Source organism: Miniopterus natalensis, chromosome 13 (genome assembly GCF_054644295.1).
Source record: "Miniopterus natalensis isolate mMinNat1 chromosome 13, mMinNat1.hap1, whole genome shotgun sequence".
NCBI lineage: Eukaryota > Metazoa > Chordata > Mammalia > Chiroptera > Miniopteridae > Miniopterus > Miniopterus natalensis.
Window position 1 is genome coordinate 54,971,960 of NC_142093.1, and position 14,565 is coordinate 54,986,524.

The following is a 14,565-nucleotide window of genomic DNA, read 5'->3' on the forward strand; positions in this document are numbered from 1 at the left end:
CTTCGCCTCTGTATTTTCTCCAGGCGATTTCATGGTTTTAAAATGTCATTTATATGCTGATGTGTCCCAAATGTGTATCTTTAGCTTAGGTTTTCCTTCTGAGATAAAAACTTATCTATTTAACTGCTTACCTTACATTTTTGCTTAGACTTAAAATATCCAAAAATGAGTTCTTCAATATTCCCCTCTTATATTTGTCTTTTTTAGTATGTTCCATCTCAATAAAAAGCACCTCCACCCACCAAATTGTTTACGCCAGACAGTTTTGAACTACATTATAGCAAATGTTAAAAATATTCCCTCTGTTTTAAAATGGCCCTTTATAGTCCTTATCAAAATTTGACTTTACAGTTAAAAAAAGATTAAATTATGACCATATTTTCATAGAGATCACTGGCAAGAAACATAAATAGGAAACTTTATAAAAATAATTTTCTTTATAATCCTAGGTAATATCACAGACATAGCCAAATATATGTACACTTTCCACCTAGAGTAATATACATGTGTACTATATTTCATTATGAAGCCAAGAGCAAGCCACAATTTTACACAAAAACTTTTAAGTTTAAAAGTGACCATTATAAATTAGGAGGTGTTGCTGCTTTGTTTAGCTATTTCTTCGCTGAAAAATGTGAAGCCATGTCTAAATACTTATGGTTTTAAAGCTAAGTTAAAAAGTTTACTATCAATGAAAAACATTTTTTTCCATGATTGCATCTTAAACTTTTAACTTAAGGGCCTATCTCCAGGTTTATCTATGTTATAACTGAGAGAAGAAAACATTTTTCCACCAGACTTAAAGAAAAAGTAATATCAGTAAAAAATAACTCACCAATTTTTTCATCCAAGCACATAATTTTCTCCTGAGTAAGCTGTAGCTCATATTTTTTCTTAGCAAGGTGTCGCTGAGTATCAGAAAGATCTTTTTCTGTATTTTCATATAAAATTCTGTAAACATTTTAATAAAACTAATCCTGAAATTTTTATGTTTTATCAATCTCTTAGTGCATTTAAATCTAAAAACTTTTAAGAACACTGACAAACATTTTTCTTTTTAGTATTTTCCTAAAGCCACGTTATAGGAAGTTTAAAGAACAAAGGGTAAAAGGGTTCCTCGATCCTCACTCCAACATAAGCCACTAGTAGCATCTGAGTGAGCACTATCCAGTGTTTTCCATATTTTTCATACCGTTATGAATATTTTGAAGTTACCATACTATAAATTTAAAATTGAATTGATTTTTTCCACCTACACTTAATCTTTAATAATTTTCAGTCTATAATACAGTCCTCAAAATCATCATTTTCTTAGTGAAAAATATTATATGAGCAATAGCCATTCACTTTTAAGTAAATATAAACAGTTGCTTCAGTATTCTCCTATTATTAGGCATTTAGGTTAACTTCAGTTTTTCTTTATTACAAATAAATCTGTAATGAACAGCATTTCATTCATTCCACATTTATTAAGTGTCTAATATGTACCAGGCAGTAGGTGTTGAGGAATCTCTAGTGAACTAGGTGGGCACTGGCCCTGCCCTCACTGAGTTCACAGTCAATAAATAAATCGAATATATAATTTATGACATTATAGAAACTAGATAATCTGAAAGTCCTGTAATATAAAGAAGCATCCTATAATATAAAGAAGCATCGTTTTAAATGTGTAGCAAAACTTGTAAGAATTTGTAAGGGAAGTCTCCTGGAGCCAAATTAGAGCAGTAAGACTTTGAACTGATGTTATGTTAGATGTGGTTGGGGTTTGCCTGTCTCAGTTGTCTAGGGTCTTGTGTCTTAACTCAGAAACAAAAGATGAGGCCATAGAGATGCCTGAAAGAGAAGTATTAGAACTAAGGTCCCCTACATAAAGCCACTGAGGACCATAACATAAGTGAAAAGGTCAGACTAGACAAAATCAGCTTGTCAACCAACCACAGCTAGGCTCAGGGTAATAACAACAACTAAAAGTCTTCCTTGGCAATTCTTAATCTCAAGCTGAGAAATCGAAATAAAATCTGGTTCTGGGATGGTCATATAATCTAGAACACTTAGCAGAAATAAACACAAAACTTCTCTGGAGGGACATACCCTCAATCCAGCAAAGAATTATACCTCAGATAAAAGCATGTTGAAAATTAGCTTGGATTCAAATTTTAAAAACACTTTAATAACCCAAAGTTAGTGGGAGTCAAACTAAATTAGATCCCCAAGACCTTCACATTGTAGTATTTTCATATAGAAACTTAAGAATAGTTATGTTTAAATACTGAAACATAAAGTAATAAAATACATAATAAGAAGAAAAAAGAACCAAAGAGAACTGCAGAAGATGAAACTAAAATAATTGAAATAATTTTAAAAAACATTAATAGACAAGTTTAAGAACATAACAGACACAGCAGAAGAGAAAATTAGTAAGTTGAAAAAAAAGCAGATCAGCAGAAATTATTTGTAATAGAGCACAGAAAAACAAGAGAGAGAGAGGTTAAGAGACATAAAAACAGAATGGGAAGGTCCAATATTCACCTAATCAAAATTCCAGAAGGAGAGAATAAACGCAATATTCAAAAAAATAATAGCTAACATAATATACAATATCTTAGACTAAACAAACACCAATGAAAAGCTGAACACTAGCCCTGGCTGGTGTGTCTCAGTTGGTTAAATGTTGTCTTGTGCACTGAAAGGCCCCCTTTTTGATTCCTGATCAGGGCACATGACCGGTTGTGGGTTCGATCCCTGAATGGGGTGTTTGCGGGAGACAACCGATTGAAGTTTGTCTCTCACATAGATATTTCTTTCTCTCTCCCTTCTTTTCTGTTTCTCAAATCAATAAAAACATATTTAAAAACAAAAACTAAAAACCTGAATACAACATTAAGGGAACTTACGTCCTGGGCAGAACAAATAACAAATCTGAATCTATTGTGGCAATTATAAATGGGGGAGGGTAGAAAGATTCAAAGGAAGGAACTATTTTTACATTTAAACTGATAAAATGTAATACCATAAAAAAAAATGTGTTCCGGGGCCAAAATCATAAGTTATTTGAAAGGTCCAGCCACTTAAAAAAAAACTCAAGCCAAAAAGACCCCACACACTGATTACAGAATCCAACAGTAGCAGATATATTAGAATAAATAAATAAATAAAATTAGACTAGTAAACATATTAAAAGAGGAAGATATTAGTAATATGAAAAAAGAACCAAGGAAAAAATATATAAAAAGTATGAGAAATCTATTAGTTGAAATAAAAAATGCATGATGTAAAATAGCAGAATATATATACAAACAGGGTGTCCCAAAAAATGTATACACACTTTAACAGCTGATAGCTCAAATTTAAAAATGAAATGTATTTTAATAAACACTGCCTTTATAATTATTCAAAGTGTGTATATACATTTTTTAGAACACTATATAGTTACATATATATATTGTCAATTAATGTTCAGCAAATATGTCAAAGCAATGCAATAAGGAAAGGAAACTGGTACTGACTCAACTAGATTTCCATGTGGAGAAAAAGTGAATCTTGACCACTACAGCACACCATATATAAAAGACCTAACATAAAAGCTAAAATGATAATGCTCTGGGGAGAAATCATAAACACACATGTAAAAAGTTTTAACCAGTTTTAGCAAATCTAATCCAAGAATATATAAAAATTATAATGCATAATAACCATGTAGAGTTAACTTAAGAATGCAAGGTTGGTTTATAATCTAAAATTAATGTAATTCACCATTTTAAACAACTAAAAAAAGCGTAAAAAAATATCATCAGATCAATAGATTCAGAACAGGCATTTGTCAAAATCCAATATCCACTCTTCATAAGAAATCTCAGCAAATTAGGAATAGAAGAGAACGTTTTCAACCTGGTAATAGGCATCTAGAAAATAAAATCACAATATTGATAGGTTGAATGCTTTCCTCCTAAGATCAAGAATAAATCAAGAATGAGTGTTTGCATCCTTCTATTCAACATTATGCCAGAAATCCTAGCCACTGCAATAAGGCAAGAAAAAGAAACAACAGACATTTAGATTGGAAATGAAGAAGTGAAATTCTCTTTATTCACAGACAACATGATAATCTATATAGAAAATACTACTGTGTCTACAACAAAATTATCTTAAATAATATGTGAGTTTAGCAAGATTGAAAAATATAAGAGCTATACACAACAGTAAGTTTTGCTTCTATATACTAGCAAAAAGCAATAGGAAATTGAAATTAAAAAACATTTATAATAGCATTAAAATATGAAATAGTTAGGTATAAATATAACAAAGTGTATTCAATATTTTTACACTGCAAACTTATAAAACGCTGCTGAGAGAAATTTTTAAAGATCAAAATAAATGGAGAGATATTCTTCTGATGGATCAAAAGGCTCAATATGTTCATCAACATTTCTTCCAAAACTGATCTATAGATTCAACATAATTCTAATCAAAATCCCAATAAACATTTTGTAGATAAATGATTCTAATAACGATGATTCTAAAATTTATATAAAAATGTGAAAGACCTAGGACAGCCAAAACAACTTTAAAATGGAATAAAGTTGGAGGATTTACAGTACCTGAATTCAAGACTTATTATAAAGCTTCAATTATCAAGACAAAGTTATACCAGCATGAAGATGGAAAAATAGCCCAGCCAGCCTGGCTCAGTGGTTGAACAATGACCTATGATCCAGGAGATTGTGGTTCAAGTCCCGGTCAGGGCACATGCCTGGGTTGCGGGCTCGATCCCCAGCAGATGGAACAGAATAGAGTTCAGAAACAGATTCACACGTATATGGTCAATTAATTTATCACTAAGATGCGAAGGCAATTCAATGGATGAATGGATAATCTTAACAAATAAGAAGCAATGGATACCCATATACAAAAACAAAATACTCTACTTTTAATCTCATATCTTACATGTAAATGACTTCAGAAAAGGATCATAGACCTAAATGCAAAAGCTGAAACTATAAAACTGTTAGAACAAACAGCAAAAAGACCTTAGGTTTGGCAAAGAGGTCTTAAATAGAACATGAATAAAAATAATTTCATAATATTTTTATAAATAAAATAATTTCAATACTTTGTACCTCATAAAAATTAAAAACTTTTGTTCATCAAAAGCATACACTTGAAGAATATATTTTCAAAACATATATCTGACAAAGAATTTGTAGAACATATAAGGGGCTTTTACAAGTTAATGATAAAAAAATAAACAACCCAATAAAAATGGGCAATATTTGAACAGACACTGCTATATAGATGGCAAAGTAGATATATAGATGGCAAACAAGTAAATGAACGCATGATCGACGTCACTGATCATTAGGTAAAATCAAATTAAAACCACAATATGATACTACACACCTACTCTGATTCTAGTATTACTAAAATTATAAGGGCAATACCAAGTGTTGGCAAGGATATAAAGAAACTGGAACTCTCATGCACTGCTGGTGGAAATGTAAAATGGCAAAACCATTTTGGAAAACAGTTTTACAGTTTCTTCAGAAGTTAAACATAGATCCAGCATATGACTCAGGGGTTCTAATCCTGGGTATTTACCCAGAAGAAATGAAAGCATATATATACACACAGACTTGCATTTGCAGCTCTATTTGTTATAGCCCAAAACTGAAAACAAATCAAATGTTCATTTGGTGTATCAATATAATGCAATATGACTCAAAAAATGAATCAACTGCTGGTACACCCAACAACATGGATTAATCAATCTCAACGCAATTATGCTCAATGAAATTGGATCAACAGAAGAGTAAATGGTGTACAATTCCATTTAGATAAAATTCTAGAAAACTCAAAATAATAAAAAATGACAGAAAGGCCCAGCCAGTGTTGCTCAGGGATTGATCATCGACCCAAGAACCAAGAGATCATGGTTTGATTCCCATTCAGGGCACATGTCAAGTTTTTGGGCTCAATCCCCAGTGGGGGTCGTGCAGGAGGCACACAAAAGATGATATTTCTCTATCATTGATGTTTCTTTCTCTCCATTCCTTTCCCTTCCTCTCTCTCTAAAAAAAATCAATTAAAAAATATTTTTAAAAAATGACAGAAAGCAGATCAGTGGTTAGTGGCTGCCTGAGTTTGGGGTGGCATGTGGGAGGCAACATAAGGGGAGGATTACAAAGGAAACATTTGGAAATTTTATACATACATATATATATATACATATATATATATATATGTATATATATTATATTGACTATGAGGATAATTTAATGGGTGTATACATATGTCAAAGTTTATTTAATTGTACCTTTTAAACATATGCAGGAAAGTCACATATTGTACATCAATTATACCTTAATAAAATTGTAAAAAAATACACAAAATGCTATGCTAACATCTAGAAAATATATATTCCCAAATAATAGATATAAAATTGGGAAGATTGAAATACTGAAAGAAATAAAATATAACCAATTTTCCAGTGGCAGCAGAGAGCTAAGTAGGCAGCCCTCTGGCTGACCAGGAAGCTATTAGCAGAGCCAATAACACTGTCCCTGGGTCATGGAGGCAAGGCAACAGGAGTCATATTGGTGCTACCACAGAAGCTTATTTGGCTTTTGGTGGAGCTGCCCTGGACAGTGGAGACCAATATCCTGTGCACCACAATGGACCGTTACAAGATCCTACCTAGTAACCCTCATCCAGCATGCATCTGGGGGGAAAATCACTACCTGCAGGATGGCATAATAAGTCAACAGTAAGAAAAATTTTCCCTGACCAGGTGGCCCAGTTGGCTGGAGCATCGTGTACACCAAAAGGTTGCAGGTTTGATTCTGGTGAGGACACATACTTAGGTTGCAGGTTAGATCTCTATATGATTGCCTATATGATTGCCATATAGGAGGCAATCAATTGATGCTTCTCTCTGAACTGACAAAATGGAGAACAGGGAAAACAGTATTTTAACTATACTGAATGTAGTTGGAATGTAATTGTAAAGCTTTTGGTTTTAGCCCTGACACGTAAACCTTAGAAGACACCAGTCCCATTGTTACAAGAAAAAAGATGACAAAACTGAAAATCAAAGACTTTTTGTCAAAACATCAAGATAGTGAGGTGCAGAGTACGTTGGCACCCTAAACTATGAGAAGAAAGGCAATCCAGAAAGTCACAACTGAAGTATGTTCATCTGGAGCAGAAGCCATTGAAATCATAAATGATTAAGAACATTTAAATGAAAATCCTGATGCATTGCTGGAGGCCAAGTGTGCATTAACATGAGAGTGAGAAGCTCCTAGAGGCCACAGTCTTAGAGGGAACCTCATGCTTCAGTGTGTTTACCTCCAGGAACCCCACTTAGTTCTCATTGTGAAGATCTGAGAAAGGTTCCCTTGTGCCTCTGACAGGGAAAGAATAATTATTGTAAAATATGCCTAGAGCATTCTCCCTAATAAGGTTACTCTTCAAATGAAAAGACTTTACTAGAGCCTTATCCTAGCTGGCAAAGGGCATTACCTCCACTTTACCCCCTCTACCCTTCCTGTTTCACATAGTAGATAGAAAAAAATCAAAGTTATACCACTGGAAAACACAGGTAAACATCATAGCCCAGAGATACAGATGCACTAAAAGACTGAGATTTAAGTGCATTACTATGGAACATGTTCCCTCCTGCTCTCCTAACCAGCACACTAATAGGATTCCAGAATAATCACACTGAATTACAACAGAAAGAGCTGCAGGTTGCAGACTCTCACTGAGGAGGAGTACATAGGAAGTCTAACTAAGGTCAAGAGGAGATACAAAAACCAGGACAATCAAGAAATTTGAAGCCTCTACAGCTATAACAAACATTGAACACAGCTCAACTCCTATAACCAGAGCAACATAAATATTCACATTAAAGGCCTATTTATCTGAATTAACTAATACCCTATACAATATGTCTCACTCTCAACAAAAAATTACAAGACATGCCAAAAATCAAGCAAAAACAGAACCCGCATGGTCAGAATCAGACTATGATATTGCACAAAATGGGAATTATCCAACAGAAAACTTTAAATAAGTATGATTAACGGTTAAGGGCACTAATTGAAAAAGTAGACAACATGCAGTAACAGGTGTTTAATGTAAGCAGAGAGACAGAAATTCTGAGAGAATAACAAAAATGCTGGGGGAAAAATACTGTGAGAAAAATAAAAAGTGGCCTGCATGCAATCAGGGATAAATCATCATGCTTGAAGACAGGTCAGTAAAAACTTCCCAAACTGAAATACAATGGGAAAAAAAAAAAGAGTGAAAAACATATAGAACAAAATATACAAGAACTGTGGGTATAACTAAAATACCAGAAGGAGAAAAAAGAAAACAAGAGCATAAGAAATATTTGAAGTAATGGCTTAAAATTCTCCAAAATTAATGTACACTGTTTATGTGCAGAGAACTGCAAAACACTGATGAAAGAAATCAAGACCTAAAAAATAAAGAAACAGGAAAAGATTCCAAGATGGCGGCAGATTAAGTGGAAGCAACACTGACACTCTCCCAGGACCAAACTGAAATTACAACTAAAATATAGAAAAACCATCCTGAATAATCAGCTGATGACAAGATGGACCGAACCCTTATAACCAAGGTTGTAAAGTGGAGATTGAATAGAGACTGGTCAGAAGTGCGGAGGCACGTGAGGGCTGGCTGGGCTTCCACAGGTAGCAGCTGAAGTTCTAGAGGGTACCTCAGCTGTGAAAAGCAGCAGGGTTTATGTCTGCTGGTGAGAGAGAGCTGGGAATGCGGGTACCCACTTAAAGGGCCAATGCATAAAATTTCATGTATAGCCACTCACCTTGGGTTCTGGTGGAGAGAGAGAAGATTGGACTAGAGCTGTGTGAAGAAAATCCAGAGGTGCTGGCTCTGAGGATAGAACTTGGAGGGAGGCCATCTGGATTCCTGTGCTGAGTCGTTCCCTTATACCGCAGAGGACATATTTCTCAGGTAGACCTATGCCATACAGGCAGCTTTTGCCTGGGTGGTAGGAAGCAATTGCCCAACCCACTGGAAAACCTCTCACCCCAACCTGTGGAGATTACACCTTGCTGTGGTCTACAGTCTGAGGATCATTAAGAGACAGAGAATAACAATCAGCCTGCAGGTAGAGGCAGACCTCTCGATGCTTTGAGTCTTTGCCTGATCTTCTGGAACCAGGGCTTAGAAAAGCAGATGTTGGTGTGTATCCTGGTCCTTTCCAAATGCACCCAGCCCCAGCACAGGGAGCCAGTCACAAACAGCATCTAACATTGGCCTGCACCAGAGACCCTTCAAAAAGACTGGGAGTCCAAGCAGATCTACCTAACACATAGAAACAAACCCAAACAGGCAGCCCGGGTTGTGGGCTCGATCAATGGCTCTCTCATCATTGATGTTTCTATCTCTCTCTCTCTCCCTCTCCTTCCCTCTCTCTGAAATCAATAAAGATATATACATATATTTTTTAAAAAGATATATAAATAGATCCACTGAACAAAATACATAACCAAGAAACAAACCTACACATACATGGACAACTGACTTTCTACAAGGGTAGAAAACAATTCAGTGTAGAAAGGATAGTTTTTCAACAAGTGGTGCTGGAACAACTGGATATCCATATGCAAAAAAGTATCTATGTCTAGTATTATATACAAAGAGTAACTTGAAATGGATCACAGATTTAAATTTAGGAGTTAAAACTATAAAACTGATAGAAGAAAACATATGAGAAAATCTCAGTTACTTTAGGCTTAATGATCTCGTTAAAAGACCATAAAAAGCAGGATATGAATTTCTGAAAATCAGTAAATTTCATTTAACAAAATGAAGAACATATGCTCCTTAAAAGACACTGTTAAGAAAATGAAAAGGCAAGCCACAGACAGGGAGAAAATAATTGCAAAACATATACCTGACAAAGGACTTATATCTAAAACACTGAAAAAACATGTACAACTTAATAATGATATAACAATTCAATAGAGGTGTGCAAAAGATTTGAACAGACACTAAGGAAGATACATGTATGCCTCATAAGCACATGAACATATGCTTGAAATCGTTAGTCGTTGGGAAAAGCAAATTAAAACCATAATATACCTATTAAAATAGCTAAAATTAAGGTACCACACACCAAGTGTTGGTGAGGATATGGAACAACCAGAACATTCATACACTGGTGGTGTTAATGTAAAATAAAATAGGACAACCACTTTGGAAAACGGTTTAATGGTTTCTTCAAAAGTTAAACATATATCCATCACATGACTCAGTCACTCTATCTACTCTTCAGGATTTATCCAAGAGAAAGAAAAGCATATGTCCATACAAAGACTCATAGAAGAACATTCATAAGTTTTATTTGTTTAGCCCCAAACAGCAAACAACCAAAACGTCTATGACCTATATCCATACAATGGATACTACTCAGTGATAAACAGAAATAAATTCTTGATTATATGTGATGACATGGATAAATCTCAGAATAATGATGGTGAGTGAAAGTAGCCTGACAAAAGAATATATACTGTATGATTTCATTTATATAACATTAAAAAAATACAAACAAATATCTATGACAGACAGCAAATCAGTGGTTGCCTAGGGATTAGCAAGGTAGGGGACAGGGGACAGTGGGCAAGAGGAAACTTTTGGGAGCAATGGTTAGGGATACTATCCTGATTGGGGTGACAGTTATACAGGTACATACATATGTCAAAATAGACCAAACTTCAATAATACTATTAAAACAAATGTACACCAAAAAAGTCTCCAATTCTACCTGTTAGAATATTTTAATAAACTGCTAAAATGCTTTCAAAGAACTTCTGAGAACATGAGAAAATCCATGGTACACAATTAAGTGAAACTGCTTAAATATATAACTGAATATAGGATGAAGTCAATTACATAGAAAGTTTATACACACAGATAAAAATACTTCTGGTTAGAAACAGATCTACATCAATGATAGTCTTCCCTGGGTTATGGAATCATGGGTGATTTTCTTTACACTTGATTTTCCAAGGCTTTCTTTGTTGATGTTGTTTTATTTCATTATTATTTTTATTTTACCTGAAACCTCAATGTCCTTTTAAGCCAGAAATTAACACAAAGATGAAGGGAAGAATTTGAGTGATGATCTACCCTGACAAGTGACTCCAATGTACACACCACAGACCCTTGAAAGATCACAGAGAAGACTCCGGGAACTCATATATGTGAACCAAGTATTATCCATAACTTAGTAATTTGTTTCACACACACGTGAGCTACTATTTTTCAGACGCTCACAGACACACTGAAAAGCAACCTCACTGCATCTGCAGAACCTCTAGTTTCCACATCAACAGAAACTAAAAGGGAAACAAAACCATGAACACGGGGGTCATCAGAAGCTCATTCCCTTCCACTTAGTGCCTGTAGGCCACCTTCCTGGACTTTCTTCTGCTACAGCACCAGCATGCAAGAAGGGCTAAGCACAGCAGCCGGCGGCCAGTTGAAAAGTTCCATTACATGTTCCTGTTTCTCTGCTATGCCTTTTTATTATATTCTAAACCACACTTCTTCTAAGCTTTGTGTAAAGCCTGTGCTTTGTGTGTTCAACTCCACAACATAATTTAAGTTATAAAGTTAAATTAACAATCAAATACCAAAGCCCAACGTGCTGTACCCAGAATGGCTTTGTAAAAGCTATTCTAGTTAAGCACTGAGGCTTTCTCCAGAGGTGAGATTGAGATGACTAAAGTTCGAGTTCTGGTGAAGTGTGGCACTGCCAATCTGTGATTGATCTTGGGGAAATCACTTAATGTGTGCTGAGGTTTCTACAGCTGCTTGGTAATAACCCTCCCCAAAATTAAAGTCAACAAATAATTTAATTACTGTTATAAAATACACTACAAAAAGCAGAGTTATTTATAATAAACTATTAGTTGTTCAAAGGCAATTTAGTTTACCTCAAAGAATTATTCTCTGCTTTTTGTCTGCCAAGTTCACTTTCTGTATCCATTGCTTTTCTTGCTAGTGATTTCATTTCTTTTTCCACAGTGGTTATGGTTTCCTTCATCAGAGTCATATTTGACATTTGCTCCATACGTTCATCATCAAGCTATACAAGTAGAATGACAAGGTTACTACCATCACTAAGAAAGTCTTAGTGATCTTCCTAAGGAGACATCTTCCCTTTGTAAAACTTGTATAGGACAAGATTTATACCACGAGATGATCAGGTTAGGCTTGAACGCTGTGGAAGGCTGCATGGACAGGGGACAAGAATAGTATATCCATCTACATTTTCCATCTGGTTCAATTTGACTTTAGCATACATATCCTATTTGCAAAAAAATTTCTTATTTGTTGTTCAGCATTAACAAATTATAGCTATAAAGTGGAATTATGAAAAAAATTGTTTCCCCATCTACTGCAATTTTCTACTCATTATAAAAACACAATGCAGATAAACTTATAAATATTCAATTAAATATGGTAACAGAAAGTCACATTCCCTTAATTCTGTTTATATAGTCATAATATCTCAAATAAAGCACCTCAAATCCTTGGTTAGTAAAATAGGTGATGCTTCCCAATTAAGTTCATTTACATATATTTTTCTCATTAATTTTCATTTCAACATAATTTTCTCTCCCCTACCTACTCTTTAGGTAGACTACCTCAGTTTCCCTGTATCTGGCAATGTTTTCTTTAATGACATAGAGATGAAAGTTTTGCTAAATTTCCTGAGAATGCATCCCTAATGGTTTTTCTTTTTTAAAAGAGCACACTTTGCAACCTAACATAAAAAGGATTTTACTCCCATTTTTAGAAGGGAATAAACAATGAAGAGTTGACAATTTACACCATATACACACCACCTTAAGTACTTTAGGATTAGAAGCCCTATCTTAGAAAAATAATAGAACTTCTCTGAACATAAAAAGAAAAGGAAAAGGGAAAGCCATTGACAGGTTATAGCCCAAAGTGCAAAAGTGACTTTTCTTTACGTTATGAACTGTACACTCCAGCTCCTCTATCCTTTGTTCCAAGTGAGCCTTCTCATTAAATGCTGTCTCTTGGGCAATCTGGTGAAAAAACAGAAACAAAACAAAGTGCTTTCAATGTCACTGCATTGTGTTTCACAAATGTTCACACAGATACAATTCTTCCAAACCTTTAGCCTTTCCCTCAGACTATCTCGTTCTGTGGTCATTCTTCGTAAATCAGTGAAGGCTACATCTCTTTCAGTCTCCACCCTCCGGAGGATGGCATGTGCTGTTGTTGATTTAGGAGACTTACAGCTTTTCATCATTTCTCGTCGAAGTCGGGCAATTTCTTCCTGCGCCTATTATTTAAATACACAGATAGACTCCTGTTGAACAAGCTTTAGAACAGACATAAATATAGCTATTTATATCCAGCCAATTAAAACCCAAACCTATTATCAACAGGCAGGGAGTGGGATAATGGTATAATTTGGACTTTATACAAATAAATGCAAATGATGCTCCCCAAATGCAAAGAGATGTAAACAAACAGAAGTTTGTTTTATAATATCTTTGCCAAATTTTTAAAAACTGAATGTGGAGGCAGTCAATGCAAGAGGCATTATTTACTAAGAAGTATATATGGCATACTCCATTCATTTTGTGATATAAACATGAATTCAGCACAATGCTGATAGAATACTGGTTTAATAGATATTATCACAGTGCTCTAGTCTTTCTCCACATAAATGTATAAGCCATAGTCAAGAACTAGTTACCTTGGGCCTAGAAAGGCCCACCAATCCTACTGACGACCCGACATACTCTCTACATAATCTTCAACCATCCTCAGTTCCAAACCTAATCTATACCTGCAGATGATTTCATATTTTACTTTGTGGCTAAGTCCCATACCTTCCTTCCTCTCTATTATAATCACTATCTATTCAGCTAGTCTCCAAGTCTCAAGGAAATGAAAACTCAATTTCCAGAGCTAAGCCTTCACCAGAATCCTGGACCTCATCTCCTGAAGTGTCTTCTAAAATATTCCCGAGTCAACTATAATTATTTCCTCTCACTTTGAATAGCACTCTGTCCACTGGCTCTTTCTCCCCTGACTTCAACCATGCACAGGGCTCCCATATCTTGAAAAACTGTCACTTAAACCTGTTGTGCCCATTTACCATCCTATGCCTCTCTCTCTCTTTTAAACGTCTGTACCATGGCCTGTTCCTTACTACCCATCTTTCTATTTAAACTGATATTTCAACTGCTCAAACTAAAAACAATAAAACTAATTATAGAAGAGAATGTCATGTATCATCCATTAAATAGCTAACATAATGTTTCAATTTTTAAGTACAATAAAATCTCATTAAAACACTGCTGAGAAGGAAAAGAAATTAACAAGACTGAGAATAGAGTGTGAAAGAAAACAGATTTAACCAAAAGGATTGCACGCTATGATATAGTAGACACTGACCAATTCTTTTATATACTAAGATATATGCCCAGATTGATCCATTTCCACATGGGCAAATTCACCTATAAGAAG

The 14,565-nt window shown here is 34.7% G+C and overlaps 1 protein-coding gene across 1 annotated transcript in view; it reads right to left on the minus strand.

Moving 5' to 3' along the window:
- Positions 1-14,565, minus strand: part of TSGA10 (testis specific 10) — a 79,901-nt gene that overhangs the window by 44,483 nt on the left and 20,853 nt on the right. Inside the window, exons 6-9 of the mRNA XM_087823715.1 lie at positions 13,199-13,369; positions 13,032-13,109; positions 11,988-12,139; positions 836-951 (exon numbers count right to left, since the gene is read on the minus strand). Of these exons, the coding sequence (XP_087679841.1) occupies positions 836-951; positions 11,988-12,139; positions 13,032-13,109; positions 13,199-13,369 (517 nt within the window). The remainder of the gene's footprint in view (positions 1-835; positions 952-11,987; positions 12,140-13,031; positions 13,110-13,198; positions 13,370-14,565) is intronic.